The sequence below is a fragment of the Vipera berus genome (assembly GCF_964194415.1).
Source record: "Vipera berus genome assembly, chromosome: 1".
Classification (NCBI taxonomy): domain Eukaryota; kingdom Metazoa; phylum Chordata; class Lepidosauria; order Squamata; family Viperidae; genus Vipera; species Vipera berus.
Window position 1 is genome coordinate 66,130,871 of NC_138202.1, and position 21,243 is coordinate 66,152,113.

The 21,243-nt window shown below is 42.5% G+C and overlaps 2 protein-coding genes across 3 annotated transcripts in view; both read right to left on the reverse strand.

The window, feature by feature from the left end:
* Window positions 1–5,177: 5,177 nt before the first annotated feature.
* ANKRD63 (ankyrin repeat domain 63) lies at window positions 5,178–5,993 on the reverse strand (the record flags this gene model as incomplete). Its single annotated transcript, XM_081325000.1, has 1 exon — window positions 5,178–5,993. The coding sequence occupies one exon, from the start codon at window positions 5,991–5,993 to the stop codon at window positions 5,178–5,180; it is 816 nt and encodes a 271-aa protein (XP_081181126.1).
* A 10,491-nt stretch (window positions 5,994–16,484) lies between these two features.
* The window catches only part of PLCB2 (phospholipase C beta 2), a 67,567-nt gene continuing 62,808 nt past the window's right edge, over window positions 16,485–21,243 (reverse strand). For both annotated transcript variants that reach the window (XM_081334903.1, XM_081334902.1), the window contains 4 exons: window positions 21,139–21,231; window positions 19,269–19,326; window positions 17,476–17,562; window positions 16,485–16,818 (listed from right to left, as the gene is read on the reverse strand). In XM_081334903.1, coding sequence (XP_081191029.1) covers window positions 16,549–16,818; window positions 17,476–17,562; window positions 19,269–19,326; window positions 21,139–21,231 — 508 coding nt within the window. In that variant the 3' untranslated portion in view covers window positions 16,485–16,548. The remainder of the gene's footprint in view (window positions 16,819–17,475; window positions 17,563–19,268; window positions 19,327–21,138; window positions 21,232–21,243) is intronic.

Below are 21,243 nucleotides of genomic sequence, written 5' to 3' on the forward strand. Positions count from 1 at the left end.
ATTTCTTTTGTGTGTGTAAGTTGTTTGCTTTTGTTTTAAATTAAAAGATTTTTGATTATTCATAAATATCTTGCAGTTTTGATATAGTTTAAACATGCAGTTGTTATTTTGTGATAAAACTTCCAATGAAGAATAGCAGTCCTATAGCTCTGAAGTTTAAGCAAGTGCCAACAAAGTTCAGCAAATAATTCAAAGGTTTATTCAGTAGGGTCCAAGACTACAATGTCAAAGGCTATTTGAGCAATAAGGTTCATATGGAGTCCACTAGCTTTTTAAAAAGTTTTTTTAAATATTAAGAATTTTAATATTTTAATTTTAATTACAATTACAAATAAACTTATGAGTGTGAGGAGAGTGAGTTTCCATTCTGTTGTATTCCAAGTAGTAACTTCAATTATAAGTATTACAAGATTTCCACTTCAAATGATAGTCTAAAAGGAGGAGTAAGTCCATGTAAGTTTCATGCTGCTACGATCTCCTACGATTTCTTCGTCTTTTAATTAGAGCTTGCTGTGAAAACAATACAATCTGTGTTTAAATTGAAATGTTCCAGTTACCTAGAAACTCTATGGACACATGCATAATTAAAATGCATAAAGCCCAGTAAAATGGTGGTCATAACAAATAGCACTACGCAGTATCTGAACAATCCTATGTCCAAAGTAATGTTGTCCAGCCCCATTGCTTCCAGAGCAGTAAAAAGCCTTCAGTCAACAACGTTAAAAGCAGCTGCACTGGTGTTTCCTTTTCTGTGGGCTGATCACTTTCTCTGTTAATTAGCTGAAAAGATAAATTGGTCCCTTTCCATAGATTCTTTTTCCTTTCAGGGAGTCTTATATTGTTCCCTCACATTACAGTTTTGGATCTTGTTTGGAGTGCTTAAGGATGAAATATCTCAATATTCCTACCTACAGCAAGGTAGGTCAATAATGAATATGCAGACATTTGCATTTCCCTCCTTCCTTGCCCTGCCTATGTTTAAAAAAGCCCTTTCTTTCCCACTTCTTGCTTAAAATTGAAGAAAAAAGATTTAGCCCATCTAAACATGTGCTATAAGTCCATTTCTAGTTAGGGGCATGTTCAGACCAATCAGGCCAGCATATCCTCTTTGAGGGGATTTCAAAATGAAGATTTCCAAGATAGCATTAGCCATGGAGGCTGTCAGAAGAAACAACTTGGCCCTATTTCCTGCCTTCCAAGATTTGAATCCTCTCTCTATCCTTAGAGGGACTTCTTTTGCAAAGCTAGCCTACAAATACCCGAAGGACCAGGCAGATCATCCTGCAGAAAATCTATCTGGTGGCTAAGGGTCAATATTAATTCTATGTCACATAATCAGGCAATCAGCCAATGTTAGCTGATGGAGCCTGGTTTGATCAGTTGCAGAACTACACAATCCCCATCAGTGCAGCTTCATCTCCCAAGTAGAAATATTATACAAAAATAGATACTTTTAGTCCATGGGAATGTGTGCATCTGTGTCCTTCAGAGTAAATGAAGACGTCTCAGAGGAAACCTAGGGCTAGGAGATGCAGCATGTTTCTTTGATTAAAGCAGTCCACCTAACGGACAATTAAGTTTTGAAGTCCAGTCCTGGGGGAGGGGTGATCAGTTAACATTCTTTCCAATACCATAGGCCTGAATGAAATCATTCCACTGAATCTACCATCAGTCAGGAAAAGGGAAAAGGACCTACAGTAATACAAATATTGTCTTCCTCCCATTCCAGGTTCCAACTAAATTCAAAGGATGGCTGATTAAAAGGTGGTTAAATCAGGGGTCTTGTTATGTTATGTGGTAGGCCTATTGTTGTTAATGACTGGCTGAGAGGACTGGCCTTATTACAAAAAAGAGGATTTAGCGAGATACAAAATAGAAAGTTATCTACTCCTCTGCCCCTTCCTGCCCCTTATACCTCTGTTTTCATTCCTTTTTTTCCACAGATGAGCAGACTTTCAAACTGCAACACTTACCATTTTTTATTGAAGAAATCAAGACATCACTTGAGGGCCAGTTTAGTGCAGACATGTCAAACACAAGACCTGGGGGCCGTATCTGGCCCATGAAGTGGTTTCATGTGGCCTTCAAAGCCATCCTGGAAACTGAGGGAACGGCCACCGCTGCCTTGCCCCGGCCGGCTGGGAGCCAATGTACAATTTTGTGGTTGTCATCTATGCTGAAATACATTCAGTCCCACAAGGACATCTAGAAACAGCGAGGGACCGGCCCCTGCCGCGTCAGCACTGCCCCCTGGGCACACGCTGGGGAAGTATCACCCCTTGTAAGGAATGAAGAAATGCATCATCACCTGGAAGTGGCCAGCACATGGGCCTGCCTACTTCAGGCAGGCTTGGGGCTGGGCAGCGTTGCGCTTCTCTTCAGATTTGTGCCACCCGGTTCAGCCTCTCGGTGCTGTGAGGAGAACGCCCCACTGCCTGCCAAAACCGGGCAGGCTGGGGGCTGGGTAGCATTGCGCAGGTAACGTCGACTCTCACGCTGCTCATGGCATCCCCTCCCCCAGAGCCCACCAAGCCGGATATGTGAAGTAGGCGAGGGCCATGTGCTGGCCACTTCCAGACGATGGTGTATTTCTTCATTCCTCATGAAGAAATGACACTTTCCCAGCTGTTTCTTGCCTGTTTTTCTCCCTCCCTCATCTCAAATATTTTCCCACCACTCTGTACTAAGGAAGGAAGGAAGGAAGGAAGGAGAGGGAGGGTCTGAGGGAAATCCTGCCCTAGTCCTTCCCTGCTGGCCTTTCACCATCCCCTTGCCCCTTCCTCATGGCCAATCCTGGGGGATCTCCCATCCTATTGCTAAGAAAGCTTTGGATACAAAGCCAGGTCTCCTCACATGGGCCTCCCTCTTAACTTTGCCCTAGTACCCATCATGAGCAGCCTGGCTAAGGAGAGCAAGCACAGCAGCAGCAGCAGCCTTGAGGAGGAGGTAAATGCAGCTGGGTGCCCCCTTGGGGAAGTGGGGCTGGGCTTAGTGCTGCGGGTGCTTGAGGGCTGGGCTGGGCATTTGACCTCTGCGCCACCATCCAGCCCCCCGCCCTCCTGCATGGCCTGAGAGGAACAGTGAGGCTCCTCCAGTGGACCATGCCTTGGCACTTGCCCCGGTCCCATCTCCTTCTGCTAGAGACCCTCAGATCTGTTTCACTCCTACCCAGACCCCCATAGGCACCCTTGATGCGAATGATGTAGAGCTGGCCATGCCCACCCAGTAGGCCACACACACTCCAGCCACGCCATCTCAGTAGGCCACGCTCACCCTGGCAACACACACACACACACCCTCCGAGGGCAACCGCAATGCTGATGCAGCCCTTAATGAAATTGACTTTGACACCCCTGGTCTAGTGGCTAAGGCAGCAGGCTAGAAACTGGGAGGCCATGAGTTCTAGTCCTGATTTGGCCATGAAAGCCTGCTGGGCAACTCTGGGCCCTCTGGGTAACCCACCTCACAGGGTTGTTGTTGGGAGGAAATGGGAAGAGGAAGATGCGTCGAATATGTCCGTTGCCTTGAGTTATCTGCAAACATAATACAGGTGGGATATAGACAAATAAATAAAACCAGGCTGAAATTATCATACTTTGGATACATTATGCAAAAACCCAGTTCCCTTGAGAAATCCACAAACCCAGGAAAGGTAAAAGGAAAGAAGAGGATAGAGAGAGAGCATGGCAAAGGGACAAGATGCAATGGGTACATCACTGGAAGACTTGTAGAGGCAGCCTGGAGACAGATCATCCTGAAGAAGGTCTCTCTATGTTGTTGATGAGAGTCAACATCAACTTGATGGCACCAATCATCTATCTTTCTCCTTTCTTCAGAGTTTGAGATTCATTTCGGTTCCAGAGGCATTTTTGGAAATAATAAATATGCTGTTTTTGCTTTACTACATATCAACTCTCCTCCCCTTTTCTTCAGTGTAGTTAGGTGAGAGACAGAGCCAGGCACCCAAGTGCCACAGTGGAAACTCATGTCAGGTAAATAGTGGCAGGAGGAAAGACAAAGCTTTCATCCCACCCTCCAACTTCCAGTGTCCCAATCTCATTTTAGCTCACAATTGCTTTTAATCCCCCTCACTTCCCAAAGATGTCGCATAAGATATTGAAAGACCTCTGTTTCCCAGCAGCCAGTCCCGCAAGCAAAAAGACTCTTTTAGACAGATCAGCTGCACACCAGAAATGGTCTTGTAACGCTAAGTTATGTGGGGGGAAAATACCAGTGAAAAGAAGCAGGCAAAATGGTCTAGTTTAGAGAGTAATAGCTTCTACATGAACTTTTCAAGGCAGGTTTATATGCACATTTAAAATATCATTTCCATTAGTATAATGATTGCTAACAAGATAAAATGGACCATATACGTTTTTGCTAAAATTAACTCTTAACTTTAATACCCATCTCAATTGCTATCATATTGTTTTTGTTGTTTCTATACCTCTTCTACTTCTTGTTAGAGGCTGTGTATTTAGTACCTTTGGTACCTAAAAGTCTCTGCTTTTAACTTTATAGTACATGATTCCAGGTTCCTATTAGGACTTATAACTTAAATTGTAACATAAATAAACACAATCCTCACTATCACCATAGTAATGGACACATATTAATGCTCTTTCAAACTTTCTTGCTCTTTGGCTGAAAAGTGATTGATGAACATGAAAACGAAATAATTTTCTTCATCAGAAAACCACCAGGAGAGCAGATTTTGACGCTAAGCGCGCTCTGAGTCCTTTTATTTCAGAGAAAAAGATGAGCTTTTGGGGAGCAGAATTCATAAACCAACTATTGCATAGCTTTGATACGAAAAGACATGAAAACCGCATAGGTGAAGGAACTGAAGGTAACACGCTGCATTTCACAAGCAAAGGAAGACAAACTTCTAATTTTCTAATTAAAGAAAACCTTCCCGAGAAGCCACACATCCAGCACCGCTTCCCAGTCCACCCCGCTAGCGACGGCAGAAATGTAAATACTAACGAGCTGAAGTAAACAGCACGATTAACGGAGTGGGTAACCCCAGAAACTTGTCAAGCAAAGCTGGATCGGATGCCCTCCTTAACGGCGCCGTCCTCGGGATGAAGCGAGGACACGACAGGCGGCTGAGATGAGCTGCGGCTCTTCAGAAAAAGCCGGGTCGCTTCCAGCCGCCCGCCCGCCCGTCCCCACGATCAGTGGCTGAGGAGACTCTGACAGTCAGGCGCCGTCGACCTGCGAATCAGCAGGCGGCCCCTCGTCGCCGAAGGCTCCTTTCTCGCTTCTGGGCCATCCGCTTCTTCTTCTTTTTCTCCGTCTTCTTCCCCTCCTTGGAATCTCTGCTCCTCCTCGTCTAGCGGGAGCTGTCGCTCTCTGGCCGCGTGAAGCGGGGGAGAAGCAGCTGACGCGGCCCCGTCGTCGTCTCCCGCCTGCGACGACGGCGGCGGCGGCGGCTCCGGGAAGATGAGGAGCAAAGCGCCGGCCGAGCGCAGGGCGCGCACGCACTGGTGGTGGCCCCCGCTGGCGGCCAGCTGGAGCGCGGTGTGGCCGGCGCGGTCGGCTCGCTCGAGGCGGAGCTGGCCGAAGCGGCGGAAGGCGCGCAGGAGCCACTCGACCACCGCCGTCCGCCCTTCCGAGGAGGCGTACATGAGAGGGCTCCAGCCGCGCCCGTCCACCGTGTCTGGGTCGGCGCCGTACTGAACCAGCAGCTTGGTGACCTCCAAATAGCCGCGCTCGCAGGCCAAACTGAGGGCACTGCGCCCGGCGTCGTCGCTCAGGTTGACCGCGGCGTGGTGCTCCAGCAGCAGTCGCGCAAAAGCCAGTCGCCACGCCGGGTCCTTAAGCAGCACGGCGTACATGAGCGGCGAACGGCCCCGGTCTGAGCGGCAATCCACAATAGTCCCATCGACGGCATCCAGGACAAAGCGCGCCAGATGCATCCGCCCTGCCCTCATGGCCTCTAGGAAAGTCTGCGTGGACGCCCCCGGGCCCAGGTCCCGCGGTTTCAGCATGGCCTCCCGCTGCTCCTGATCCCCCCCTGCTTCGGTGCCTGCTGGTGACTCGAGGCGACGGCTCTCCAGATCGGCTTTATAACCTCCCCTCAAGTCTCCATGACGATCGCCGCCTTTCCGCTCCGAGAGAGACAGATCCGTTTAAGCGCTCGGGTTGGCGGGCTGGGGAGAGATGTCGGCCAAACTCCGAGATAGTCACGGACGGCAGGAGCTCCCCGCCCACCTGCTTTCGCCTGTCAGGTTGAGCGGGAAGCTGAATGCGAGCCCGAACGGCTGATTCCCTCCCCTCTTTTGCCACGGAATCCCGGACGATCTCTGCGTAATTAGGAGACCGTCTAAGCAAGAAGAAATAGAAATTCTTGAATGGTGGGATGGTTTCCTCAGACTTTTTCAGGGCTCAGTTATACAGTATTGAGTAGGTAACATCAGTGCTTTTTTTGTAAAAGAAAAAGGTGCCGGAACTCACACATGTCATACAACCCGCCTTGCCTACCCTACAAGGTTCCATCCAAAAAAGGTGCCGGAACTCCATGAGAAAAAAAGCCCTGGGTAACATGACTTATTTAGTAGAAGGCAGTTGTATCTCTATGGCAGGGGTGTCAAACTCAATTTCATTGAGGGCCGGGTGGGTATTGCAGTTGCCCTCAGGGGGCCGGGTGGGTATGGCCAGGGTGGGCGTGGCCTACTAGGTGGGCGTGGCTAAAGTGCATATGGCCTACTGGGTGGGCGTGGCCAGCTCTACATCGTTCACATCAAGGGTGCCTATGGAGGCCTGGGCAGGAGTGGGACAGATCTGAGGGTCTCTGGCAGGAGGAGGGTCTCTGGGCCAGGGCCAAGGCAGTGGGGGCTGTTCCCTCACTGCTTCCAGGATGGCTTCACGGGCCACATGAAACCGCTTCGCGGGCCAAATCTGGCCCCCGGGCCTTGTGTTTGACATGTCTGCTCTATGGCTACCAAATCTGGCCAAAGAAATTGACAGAATCACTGCCTGGCAGCAGATTTTTTTTTTCCTTGCTTCCCTCTTATGACTCTTTGGATTTCTGCGGCTCTGGTCTGTTAGCCTGTACAGTATAAATATACTGTATTTAATTACAGGTAGTCCTCGGCTTACGACCAGAATCGAGCTGAAAATTGATGTTGCTAAGTGAGGAATTTGTTAAGTGAGTTTGCCCTATTATATGACTTTTCTTGCCAGAGTTGTTAAGTGAATCACTGCAGTTGTTACATTAGTAACATGATTGTTAAGTGAATCTGGCTTCCCCGTTGACTTTACCTGTCAGAAGGTTGCAAAAGGGGGTCACATGACCTTGGGACACTGTAACTGTCATAAATATGAACCAGTTGTCAATCATCCAAATGTAAATCACATGACCATGGGGATGCAGCAGTGGTCAATAAGTCTGAAAAATGGTCATAAGTCACTTTTTTCAGTGGCATTATAACTTTGAATGATCACTGAATGAACTATTGTAAGTCGAGGACTACATGTACTTGGGATCTGGGATCTACCAAAAGTGGGTTTTTTTCCTTTAATTCTCTCTGCAATGATCTTGCTACATTGGAGTGCTGGGCATTGAAATCTAGCATATCTGGAGGGCAATGCCTTGGAGGAAGCTTTTTTGATGTCATGTGAAAAAGCTATCTGGGATATTTGATGCAAGCTCTGATTGTCACTTGATGGCTATGCATTTATGCATTCAGCCTTTTTGTTGCATAGTTGTGTTGGAGGATAAGTTGTATATAAATATAGTACTCATGTGCAGTCCTCAGAACCCAGAGTGTGTTTTGATTTCTGCTTTTCACAGTGACAGATGGTAGCAGGACCAGTAAGTACAACAAGCACCGTTTCCATGGTTTGAGATCATCCTGGTGGGTGCTTTTGCATCTCCTTTTGCTCTGCCAGGATATCCAGTATCAGTTCCTATGCAGACAGGACCTTGCATATTTTCTATCAGTTTGGGCTTTGTTCTGTATAGGTCCTGAAACCAGATACAGGATAGTATAGAACAGGGTTTCCAAACTTGGCAGCTTTAAGACGTGGACTTCAACTCCCAGAATCCCCCAGCTGGCATGGCTGGTTGGGGAATTTTGGGAGTTGAGGTCCACAAGTTTTAAAGTTGCCAAGATTGGAGTCCCCTGGTGTAGAAAGTGAGAAATCTATATCACTGACAATCTTTTCAAGATATACTCAGAATGTGCTGAAAGTCTTCTAGCAGTTGGCAATGGTCATATGAACAAAGCCAGCACACTAGCCAACAACAGTGGGGTGCCCCAGGGCTCTGTTCTGGGCCCAGTGCTCTTCAACAACTTCATCAATGATTTGGATGAGGGGATAGATGGGAAACTCATCAAATTTGCAGACGACACCAAGCTGGCAGGAACAGCCAACACTCCAGAAGATAGGCTTAAGATACAGAAGGATCTTGACAAACTTGAACATTGGGCGCTATCTAGCAAAATGAAATTTAATGGTGAAAAAAGTAAGGTTCTACATTTAGGCAAGAAAAACCAAATGCACAGGTATAGCTTGCTCAATAGTAGTAACTGTGAGAGGGATCTCAGCGTCCTACTGGACAATCAGGGGTTGTCATAAAGATTCTCACAATTTAGAAAATATATTTCTATTGATGCAGTTAAAACTGCATTTGTCTTTTTCAAGCCATATCACACTGCTAATGTGTATTCTGTGACAAATAGAATTATAAGATACTTTTCATGTACTACTCATTTTAAGTGTGGTCTCATCCTGTACTTGTGTATTTTCTCAAACAATTTTTTTTTGCATTTGCCTCTACAAAATTTTATTTGCTGTTTTCAGAACACTTTGTTGACTTAGCATTTTGAATGTCATTTCTGTCTTCTAAAATATTAGGTTTCCCTCTCAATTGTGAGTCTTCTTCAAATTTTATAAGTTTTTCTTCCATCTCATCATCTGAATCATTAATAAAAATGTTGAAAAATACAGAGCCTTGGAATGAACCTTGTGACACCTTTCTTAATAGCTCCCTCCAATTTGATAACGAGCTGAGGAGAAGCCCTGTTTGAATATTTATTTATTTAATGTCTGTATGCATACATGCATGTATGTTTCTACACAGCCTGTTCTTGGAATAGTTTGTCCACAAATCCACTTGAAGATTAATTGTTATACTTCTAACTGGTATCTATGTTCTGTAGCTTGTTAACCAGAAGCTCATAGGGAACTGAATGTCACATTCTCCCACATCTTATTCTGGGTCTAATCCAACAGTTCTTTGTATCTTAATTAATTTGAGATGAATACTGTTCTTTTAGCCTTGTTTGTAATTACTGTAATAAGTATCATCACACCATCTTTTTAGAAAAATTGAAAAAGTCTTTCACGTGATTAGTACTTGGCTGATCTTGTCTACATGAAGAGACTAAACAGGATTAGTCCTAATAGTTAGCTGAGAGACCAGCACAGAATTCAAGACTATAGAACAGAGTAAGAAGTTGAATTATATCCCAGAAGAAGTCAGTGGCAAACTACCTCTTTACTGTTGCCTGATTTTATCCATGAGTCATCTAGAGATAACTGCATGGGGATTCCAAGACTCAAGGGAGACTTTACTAATTACCATAGAGAAAGGATGGCAAAAGTAAAGGATCCTCTGAATGTTTTGTGGATAAATGTCTATGCTCTTTTACAGACCTCTAATTATTCATAATAGGAATTATTTATATTTTATAGGCCACCATTAAATAATAGCTTCACAACTTCAGGTAGCATTCAGATGGTTCTAAATATAAATTGGTAACAGTGGCCTTTATAGCATATCCTTCTCTGATTATTTCTTTCATCATGAATATTGCAATAAGTCTGACGAAATGCCTAAGTGTGACACCAGCTGCGTCTTTGCAATTCACATCAACAATTTAATGACCTAGCCTTCACAAGTCTTTCATACTGACATATACACTTCAGTTTGCTTTCTTTACTGAGTGTTGAAGAGCATATAACACCTATAATTTTGATTTTAACCAGTACTTTGTAATAAATTCTAATATAGTTTATAGTTTATTAATTCAGCTATAGAGTGGTAACCCCTCCCACCCACCATTTGCTACGTTGTGATGATTATTCTAGTTGTTGTTATTGTTATCCTCCCGGGATGAAGTTAGTCTCTTGTTCTTGATTTTCCATGTGACCTGACAATCCCCAGATGATAAAAGATTAAATAAGTTCCTATCTTGCTTCAAAGCATTTAAAACCCAACAGAGTACTAATTATGGCTCATGAAAGCAATATTCTTTTCCTACCTACTACCTATTACTGAAGGGATGGGAAACATGTTGCTGAACGACAGCCTTGGCATTCTCCACAGCTTGGCTGGCTGTTTAAACCTCTTAATCCAGCAGTATTTGAAGAACCCTAGTTCCCCACTGCTCCTGTATAGAATTTGAAATTATGAATGGTAGGAATCACATAGAGAGAAAAGAAAGTTTGCCAGTAACACATAAAGCAGGGAATGCTTTTCTTTCTCCAGGAGGCTTTTAACCTAGTATAAATTCCTGTCCAGGTATTTAACAGGCAGAGGAAAAGGAGGCAGTGGTTAATATAGTATTAAAAAACCCAAACTGCTTTAAATAAAAAATGTATTCCATCACATATACGCCCTCCCCACACACAAAGAGAAAGAGCCCTCAACTTACAATAGTTCATCTAGTGACCATTTAAAGTTACAACAGCTCTTAAAAGAGAGACTTATGACCATTTTTCACCCTTACAACCATTGCAGTACCCCCATGGTCATGTGATCAAAATTCGGAAGTTTGGCAACTGACTCATATTTATGACAGTTGTAGTGATTCCGTGTGCCTTTGGCATCTAGTCATGCCGGCCACATGACCACGGAGACTTCCTCGGACAAGAGCTGGCTTTTCGGCTTTGAAACGGAGATGAGCACCGGCCCCTAGAGTTGGAAACAACTAGCACGCATGTGCGGGGGAACCTTTACCTTTTACTAGTGATTCCTTTTTGTCACCTTTGGCAAGCAAAGTCAGTGGGGAAGCCAGATTCACTTTAACAACCATGTCATAAAAAGGGGCAAAACTCACTTAACAAATGTTTCACTTAGCAACATAAATTTGGGGGTCAATTATGGTTATAACTCAACTACCAGTACTAACTTAACCATTGTGGTGATTCACTTAACTGTGGCAAGAATACACATACATACACACACACATACATACATACACCCATTTATCTCTCTCTCTCTCTCTCTTTCTCTCTCTCTCTCTCACACACACACACACAAACTGCTAGGTGGGCAGGAGCTGGGGAAGTAACAAGAGCTCACCCAGTTGCACAGTGCTTGAGTCTCACATCACAACATATAGGCCCTTCCTGAAAAATGTAGATCAGGGCTTTTCAACCAGTGTACCTGTGGTACATTGGCAACTGGCAGGTGGTATGCGACCACTCTAGAAAAGTGGTAGCGGGGGAGGGGAATTAGCTGAACCGGTGGCAGCACTGCACAAAGCAGAGCGAGAGATGGCTGGAGCTGCAGGGCTGTCAGGGCTCAGCAGAAGAACCAGGATCAGCGCTTCTTCGGGGCTGTCAGGGCTCAGCGGAAGCACCAAAATCAGCCCCAGGATCCAGCTGGAGCTCGGCACTGATCATGACGCTTCTGAGCCCAGAAGAAGCACCGATCAGCTGGAATGTTGCAGCATCTCCAGGGTCTTGTGATTTACATTCAGATGCTTGGCAACTGATTCATATTTATGATGGTCACAGTATCCCAGGGTCATGTGAAGTGACCAAAACCTGCTGCAACCACCCAGCAAGCGGAGGGGATAAAAACCAAACCAAACCCCACCCCACCCCACTCCCGCTGCCAATCCTCAACAGAAATGCTCACAACAATGAAAACCTCGGACAGGAGGAAGAGCGCTGCCGGGCGGGCAGGCAGGTGTCTTGCTCGGCTGTGGCTTGGGGGGGACTTTTTTCAGTGCCATTGTAACTTTGAACAGTCACTGAGCAAACTATTGTAAGTCGAGGACTACATCACTTTTTTCCTTTTTTTTTTTGGTCATCAAATTTTTGACACCTTGCTAGGAGACTGGTGGTACTTGGATGTTGCCATATCCTAAAAGTGGTACAATGGGTGAAAAGGTTGAAAAGCCCTGATGTAAATCATTCCAATCTTACAGTGATTGACTAATCAAGTCCAGCTTTCTTTTATTTGACACTGTTGATTATGCTTTTGGAAGATACTGGATTTATAATGCAATGCAATTAGAGGGTAATTGAGCAGTTGTGCATACATGCATACACATACACTTTGATGCAATATTTCAATATTCTTTTTAATGCTTTAATTTTTTTGGGGGGGAGATAAAAGCATATATTTGTAAAAAGGGCATATTTTGTTGACAAATAATTTTTTATAACATTATGGGATTTCCAAACATCTTACCAATCATTTCTGAGTCTATGTCTCATGAAGGGACAGAATTATTTGTAATTGAGTGGATTCTTCCTTTCTCAAGCACGTTGTATGGAAACTGTTCCTTCCTTTGAATCTTCCAGTTTTAATCCCTTATATTTCTAGAGCTGATAACAGAAACAATGGGCAGAAGAAATGGGCAATCTAGAAACATTTGTATTGCAATCAATTCATTTTAGTCTGTCAAGATTTGAGCTTCTTTGTGGTCGACAAATGGATCAACTTATTAGAAATATGGCCTATTATGAGGCTGGTTATACTTTCTATCAGTATGCCAAGCAAAGATTTCTCTTCTTTTCAGTCTCCAAACTGTACTTTTAAAAGCCCTCTTCCCATTTAAAAAATAAAGCATTAAAAAAATACATGCATGTGCTGTATGTTGGTGGTGGGACAGTTTCACACTTTATGAAAGGCCAGTGACTTGCTAGAATTAAGAATCTGCAAGAAAGCCCCAGTGTCCCCTTTGCAGCTACCATCTGTCTTCCAAATGTGTTCAGCTAGCAAAATTTTCTTTCCTTCTTCCATTCAAATTGCTCCTCTGGAAAAACTCAACAGGCTGTTGCCGTACCTTTGCTAAGTATGTGATGGTAGATAGGCATAAATTGAGTAGGGGCCTCTCGTGGTACAATATTTTCTTAAATGTTATAAACGAAGAAATCTTACTGATGATATCTGGTATTTGAGTATTCCTTAGCAAAGCAGTTGTAAGATGACTTTCTAAACACCTTGAACTCCCAGAAAACTCACCTGAGATCCGTAAAAACCAAGTCAGAAAGTGGCTTAAGAGCAGCTAGAACAATCCCTACAGAGTTGGATTTCTTACTTTTTTTAAAGCAAGGGTGTGGCATTTCTCTGCAGATATTTGAATTGCTCCAAACACATCAGCCTGTGTCCTTTTGCACAGAGGCCAGGATCTAGTGGCTCTGATAGTTCCTAAGTTAGATTTATGGCTTCACTAATTAATCTTGAATGAATTTGCATGTATCATTTTAATCAAGAAATCATCCCTAAACTGAAAACCATCTTGTGTTACTGTTTGCAAAACTGCACACTTGTTTCATATTTGCAACATGAATGGACATTTGTGTGCATACAGACTCTCCCCCCCCCCCCAAATTTAAAGGTTATTTTTGCCATTCCATAGCTTGAAAAATGACCATATATTTCTTTTGGATAAACATGGTCTTCTCAAAACATCTATTAGACAGTCATTTCAGCTGCAGTTCCCCAGATGCCTACTGGTTTTGTGAAAGATGACAAATGATAGTGAAATCTTGCATATTGGTGCACATTGCAAATTATTCCTTTGATAGACTGGGGAGTGCCCAGGTTTGTAAAATATATTTTTATTGCTAGATTTGACTATTTTAAAAAAATTGGGACAGCAATGCTGAGATAGTTCCTTCACTGGCCACAGATCTGCATTAGAAAAAGACAGCTGACTGGCCTGCTTACATAGCTTGAAAGAAGCAAGATAGGACTAAAAACTGCCTCTAAAAAATCTCAGTGTTTGATTCCCCCCCCCAAACTGGACATACAATTAAGACCAGCCAGAAAAAAGCCAAGACAGCCTATTGATGAACATCTTGTCATAATATCTGTAGTGATCCATTGGACCACAATAATAATAATAATAATAATAATAATAATAATAATAATAATAATAATAATAATAATAATAATAATAATAATAACAACAACAACAACAACAATAATAATAATAATAATAATAATAATAATAATAATAATAATAATAATAATAATAATGATGATGATGATGATGATGATGTTGGAAATGACCTTGGAGGTCATCTAGTCCAACCCCCTGCTCAGGCAGGAAATCCTATACCATTTCAGACAAATGGCTGTCCAGTCTCCTCTTAAAAACTTCCAGTGTTGGAGCATTCACCGCTTCTGGAGGCAGGTTGTTCCACTGGTTAATTGTTCTAACTGTCAGGAAGTTTCTCCTTAGTTCTAGGTTGCTTCTCTCCTTGACTAGTTTCCATCCATTGCTTCTTGTCCTGCTTTCAGGTGCTTTGGAGAATAGCTTGACTCCCTCTTCTTTGTGGCAGCCCCTGAGATATTGGAACACTGCTATCATGTCACCCCTCACCCTTCTCTTCATTAAACTACACATACCCAATTCCAGCAACCGTTCCTTATATGTTTTAGCCTCCAGCCCCCTAATCATCTTGGTTGATCTTCTCTGTACCCTTTCTAGAGTCTCAACATCTTTTTTACATCGTGGTGACCAAAACTGGATGCAGTATTCCAGGTGTGGCCTTACCAAGGCATTGTAAAGTGGTATTAGTACTTTACGTGATCTTGATTCTATCTCTCTGTTAATGCGGCCTAGCAGTGTGTTGGCTTTTTTGGCAGCTGCAGCACACTGCTGGCTCATATTGAAGTGATTGTCCACCAGGACTCCGAGATCCCTCTCACAGTTACTACTATTGAGCAAGGTACCACCTATACTATACCTGTGCATTTGATTTTTCCTGCCTAAATGTAGACCCTTACTTTTTTTGCCATTGAATTTCATTTTGTTAGATAGTGCCCAGTGTTCGAGTCTGTCCAGATCCTCCTGTATTTTAAGCCTATATTCTGGAGTATTGGCTATTCCTGCCAGCTTGGTGTCGTCTGCAAATTTGATGAGTTCCCCAACTATCCCCTCGTCCAAATCGTTGGTGAAGATGTTGAAGAGCGCTGGGCCCAGAACAGAGCCCTGGGGCACCCCACTACACACTTCCTTCCATGTAGATGCGGTTCTAGAACAGCAGTCTTCTCTGGCTCATCCTGGAATATGTCACTGGTCTTGGATCTATTCAGGGATAAACAAACTGACAGCAGCTAAAAATTGCTGTGTCTAACCTGGTTTGTCAGCCACCTCTTCTCCTGCAACCAGCTCAGCCTGTAAGCTCCTGACTGTCCCTAATGAAAAGTGCTCTGTGAAAAGGTAAAACCCATCTCTCCCAATTGGTTTATAAGAGTGCCAGAGAGAATATGTTTCTGGGTGATTACATAATTGGATGGCAAACAATGTTCAGCTGCTGCATTTTGTCACAAAGACTTTATGATAAAGGATACCTGTCAGGCAATTTGTGTATATAGATGGGGTAAAGAAGAGCAACTTAGGTTAATTGGCTGTATTTGTTCAGATTAAGAGAACATTTCTGCTGACTGTCTGGCTGAGGAATTCTGGGAGTTGCAGTCCACAAGTCATAAAAGGGCCAAGTTTGAAGATCCCTGCCTTATAGGATATTGAGTCAGCTAATATCCCACAAGAAAAGTGGTTTAAGAAAACAGTCAAACCTGGAAAAGAGTCTTCTCGGATCAGGGAAGAAATCTTCTTTTTCAATCAAGCTTAATTTAGATACGTGGAAACAGTACACATTTCCTCTGCATTGTGGTTGACCTCCAGTGTGCTAGGACTATTAAGGTGCTTCAGTTGTCTATTGAATGCCATAAAGAACTGACTACATAGCTGTTTTCTGCAATCAGCTAAAATGTGTGCAACTTTGGAAGTGATCCCTCTTTATTATGTGGAGAATTTGATCAATAGGATAAGCTGGGTGTTATCAGCACTACATAGTACTGTAGGAAAATCTTCTGAAGGGAAGGGTTATAACTGCCAAAACATCACTGTGGGCATCTCTATATGTGGGGTCTTCCACTCCATAATCAATGCCTTGTCCTTTTGATTCCCCCTCCCCCTTCAACATTTTCCATTTAACAACTGAGCCAATTATTTCTTGCTTGGACTTGAAACTGCTTCAGAGCAAGATTAGTTTGACCAGATGGAGAGTTCAGAAGCTTAACTAGCTGGCTGTTGTTCAAACCCACCCAATACGGCTCATTCTATGTTGTGATAGTAGTAGGCAATATCTGTTGGTGTTGGATTTTAGTGGTAAATCCAAACAGAATGAAAACCTCTGATGTAAGTCTGTCAGATCAAAATGTCTTACTATTCAAAAATGTTGGGTAACAGTAACCGATATTCCATTATGTTCTATGGACCTCTGAAACAAAATGAGATTTATTTTTAAAATATAAGAGCTTTAAAATAAGACTTCCTCTGAGTCTTACAATCTGCTTTCCTGGACAACAGTGGATTCTTCATCCATGATGGCATCCTCCTTCACCACCTCAGTTGCATAACTTAGAGTCTCAGGGGTCACCAGGTTCCCACATGGCCCTTGATCTCCCTCATCGGCAGCTCCAGGGGCCTCTCTCTTTGCTGTGTCACCTTCCAAAGGATAACAGACTTTCATGCAGTTCTTCACTAAATCCTGCACTTCTGCACTGATAGTTTTCATCTTCTTTTCATACTCCGCAAATGCTTCCTGCTGGAGCTGCAGAAAGAGACAGGAAAAGCTCACAGTGGAGAAACCTGTTTGCTGCATGTTTACAAATTCAGCTATGAGTCTTTTAGCAATGCCAACTTTAAAAAAAAATACTCTTCTCCAAGGACAAGATCCCTGTGGTAAATTACTTTTTCCATTCCTCTGCTGTAATTATAGGTGTGGGGGAGAAGATAATTCCCACTGGGGCCTATGGGGAACGCCACCTTGTTAACATGGAGGGAATGAAAGGTTCAACCTCTTTTCCTCATGCGCTGTACAGCAGTCCCAAATAAAACTGCCTTCCGATTAAAAGAAGAAAAAGAAAAAAAACCTTATTCAAGTAAGCCTAAACAATTTGTTTATTCTTGCTATCTTATAAAGGCTCAGAACAAATAGGATTTCATGAATGAATCTTAAATAGGTGAATGCAATCTCTATGGCATAGATGCTGCTTAATAAGTAGAGGACTGGAGGGCAGGGAATAGGCTGCCTCAGCCTTCCCCAATCTTCCATTTGTGTTGAGATGTCAGCTTTGGCCATGCTAATTGAGCTGTGCTGGAAGTTGCAATTCCAGTACTTCTGAAGGGCAATATTTGTGAAGCCTTTGCACTCATTCTAGACCTCCTGAAATAACTTTCTTTTTTTTGTAAATTAGTCACGCAATACCTGGCTTTCTTTTTCCTTGATTTTTCCAAGGCAGGTTGACTGCTTTGCTTCTAAGACCTGTTGATGCTTTGACTGTTTCTCATTCATCTTGAAGCAAGAGACACATTTATGTTAGAAGGAATAACCTCCCATGCCATTATATAAATGCAACATTTCAATGCAGTATCATTCTGTAGATAAAACAATACCAGTGATGAAGTGTGCAGGGTATTTTAGCTTCCAGTTCCTCCTCATCCTCTTATAGTCCCATATCCAAGTATGATTTTTATAAATATCAGGCAAATGACAGCTGCTTTTTTTGCTATGAAATATTACAGGCAGTCCTCAACTTATGACCACATTTGAGCCCAAAATTTATGTTCATAAGTGAGAAATTTGTTAAGTGAGTTTTGCCCCTTTTTACGACCTTCCTTGCCAAGTTTGTTAAGTGAATCACCACTTCAGTTGTTAAATTTTTAACATGGTTGTTAAGTGAATCTGGCTTCCCCATTGACTTTGCTTGTCAGAAGGTCACAAAGGGTGATCACGTGATCCTGGGGCATTGTAACCATCATAAATATGAATCAATTGTCAAGCATCCAAATGTAAATCACATGGCCATGGAGATGCTGGAATGGTCATAAGTGTAAAAAATGGTCAAAAGTCACTTTTTCAGTGCCATTGTAACTTCGAATGGTTACTAAGCAACTGTTGTAAGTCAAGGACTACCTGTACTAGAATGCTTTGCTATACATCAGTGTTGAAGCCAACAACTTCTGAGATTTAGACGCCGAGTCATAGGCGATAAGGAGGAATGCTTCAGTGTCTTGTTTCTTAGTTTCATGACACTTTGATTCCAATTTTATTCTTCCTTGTATAGGACATTATGAGTAGTCACCCTAGACAGCTGACCTGACATCAGTTTGTCTCATGCACAGGTGATCATTTGGAACGTCTTAAGGTGGTGAGAAACATTCTATGATGGCCCAACTAAGCAAAGGGGAGGGGCAAACGGTCAACTGCTTCTGTTCCAATTTGAAAATCATAATGACTTTCCTTACATAATTACTCCTGTGGAATTATTCACTCAGGGGTCTCAAATAACTCTATGAATTAGATTAAGTTGTGAAAATAACATCAGTGAATTAAAATTCTGCCCTATGAAAGTTTATTTATTTATTTATTTATTTATTTGTGATATTTCTACATGACCTTAATGGCCTTAGCATTTAGTTACATTGTTCAGATGGAAATAGGTTTAATTAAAATAAATGTACTTATTTATTCTTTTTTGTTGTTTCTTCATGTTATGACTTTAATCTACTTCCAATTTGTTTATTCTGTTTATAATGAACAATTACACTTGTCCCCATTATACGTCACCCAGGACCCCAGATGGATAAAAGTCTAAAATTTGAAAATTTCAGTATGTTTTAATGCCCACACAAATCACAGACAAAAGATGAAATGGGTACTAAGGCCACTGTAACGTATGGTTGGAAGCTATTCCAGGCACCATACAAAATACTGCAGTGGGAATGTAGCTATGGAAATATTTCAAAAGAGAGAAGTGAAATATATATGATCTACTAAACGAGGTCAGAACGCAAGTTCTTTCCTTCTTCTAGGCGGTCTGTGTAAAGCTGAGGCAGCCCCATTTGTTTGAGTCCCTATATCTGGATTAGAATCAAGTGTCTTTCTTGGAAGAAGGAAGCATTTGTAAATCACTGGGCACAGCATTTGCACAAGTCAACAGGGCACACCTAATAGTTGTTCTTTTAGATGCTACAGAAAGAATCCAGAAAGACACTTACCTGCTTGACTGCTTTTACAACTTCATGAATATGTGAATTATTGATTTCTCTTTTTAACCTTTAGGAAAAACAAACCACATCTTATGTATTAGTTAAAATTTGCAGCCTAGATTGTGGTTAAGGCATCATCTAGATAAAATGTTTTCATGCCATACGTAATCACTTAAAAGCAGAAAGAATTTTGGTATAGAAGAATTAATTTTGTCTGCAAAAGAAACTGTATTAGAGAGAAGCATCCTATAAACTTTAATCTAGGGCTACTTAAATTATTTGAAACTTAACATTAAGAAAACCAAGATCATGGCATCTGGCCTTCTCAATTCCTGGCAAATAGATGGGGAAGAAATGGAGGTAGTGACAGAGTTTATTTTCCTGGGCTCCAAGATCACCGCAGATGAGGACTGCAGCCAAGAAATTAAAAGACGCTTGCTCCTGGGGAGGAAAGCCATGGCAAATCTAGACAGCACACTAAAAAGCAGAGACATCACCCTGCCAACAAAAGTTTGTATAGTCAAGGCTATGGTCTTCCCAGTTGCAGTGTATGGCTGTGAAAGTTGGATCATAAGAAAGGCTGAGCGCCAAAGAATTGAGGCCTTTGAATTATGGTACTGGAGAAGATTCCTGCGAGTCCCATGGACTGCAAGGTGATCAAACTGGTCAGTCCTAGAGAAGATCAACCCTGACTGCTCTTTAGAAGGCCAGATCCTGAAGTTGAAACTCAAATACTTTGGCCACCTAATGAGAAGGACGGACTCACTGGAGAAGAGCCTAATTCTGGGAAAGGTTGAGGGCAAGAGAAGAAGGGGATGACAGAGAATGAGGTGGCTGGATGGAGTCACTGAAGCAGTAGGCGTGAGCTTAAATGGACTCCAGAAGATGGTAGGGGACAGGAAGGCCTGGAGGAACGTTGTCCATGGGGTCACGATGGGTCGGACAAGACTTTGCAACTAACAACAACAACCTAAATTATACTAATCACTTGAGCCTTACAGACTGCATATTCATCCATAAGATGGGCTACTTATTATTTTCTGAGGACATGTCAAAATAAAGCCCTCAGACTAAAATACTGGTTAATTAATCAGACTGACTGAAGTGAAGAAGTTAAGGTAAAGAAATTAAGAAAGTAAGGTAAAGAAAGAAGATATTTTGAATCTGCCTGGTATAGTTACTGTAAGAAGCTTTGGGCTTGCATTCCTTCTCATCTCCTCTCCTCCATCTCATCAAATGATCCAACTTTGTCATAGGTTATCAAGGTTGCTTACGTTAAAATCATACTCAACTAGGACTAATGAAACATGGAAGCCATCTTCATTCATAAGTAGGGTGGAGAGGAGATGTGAAGGCTTGACTAAAATCTTGATTGTTTTTACATGTACAGCCCCTCATACCTGCAGACATCCCTGTTACTTGTCATGCACAATAAATTGCAATTAACCAAAACTAGAAATAAATGCTTCCAATCATCTTGCAGCTTGCAGAATGAGACAGGTCGTGTTAACTATGTTATGACTAAACCTCCCTGCGTTTCTTAAGTTTTAAGTTCTCACGTGAGGAGAATGGCTTCTTTGTCACACTCAAAAGATCTGCCAAACAGGCATTGGCTCCAAATCAGGAGCGTGCAAACCATTTTTCACGTGGAGAATCATGCTTGGTTTTGTGAAGAGTCATGCTTGATTTTCCAGCTTCATATGCTGGAAGTCTTGCTGCAGAAAGTGGACAAGGGCATATTAAAATTAGCTTAAAACATTAATTCAATACAGTACATAGTACAGCAACCTACTGTATGCATTATTTTAAAACGTTCTTTTTCATTAAAAATCAAAATCCAATAGAAATGAGCTACACTTGGGTGTGAGGTCAAAAATACCTTTCCTGAACACTCTTATCAGCATTCTTAGGAACGGCTTGGATTTTGTCCAGTCTCTTCACCTCCAATTTCTTTTTCATTTCTTTAGTGACGCTGTAGAGGAAG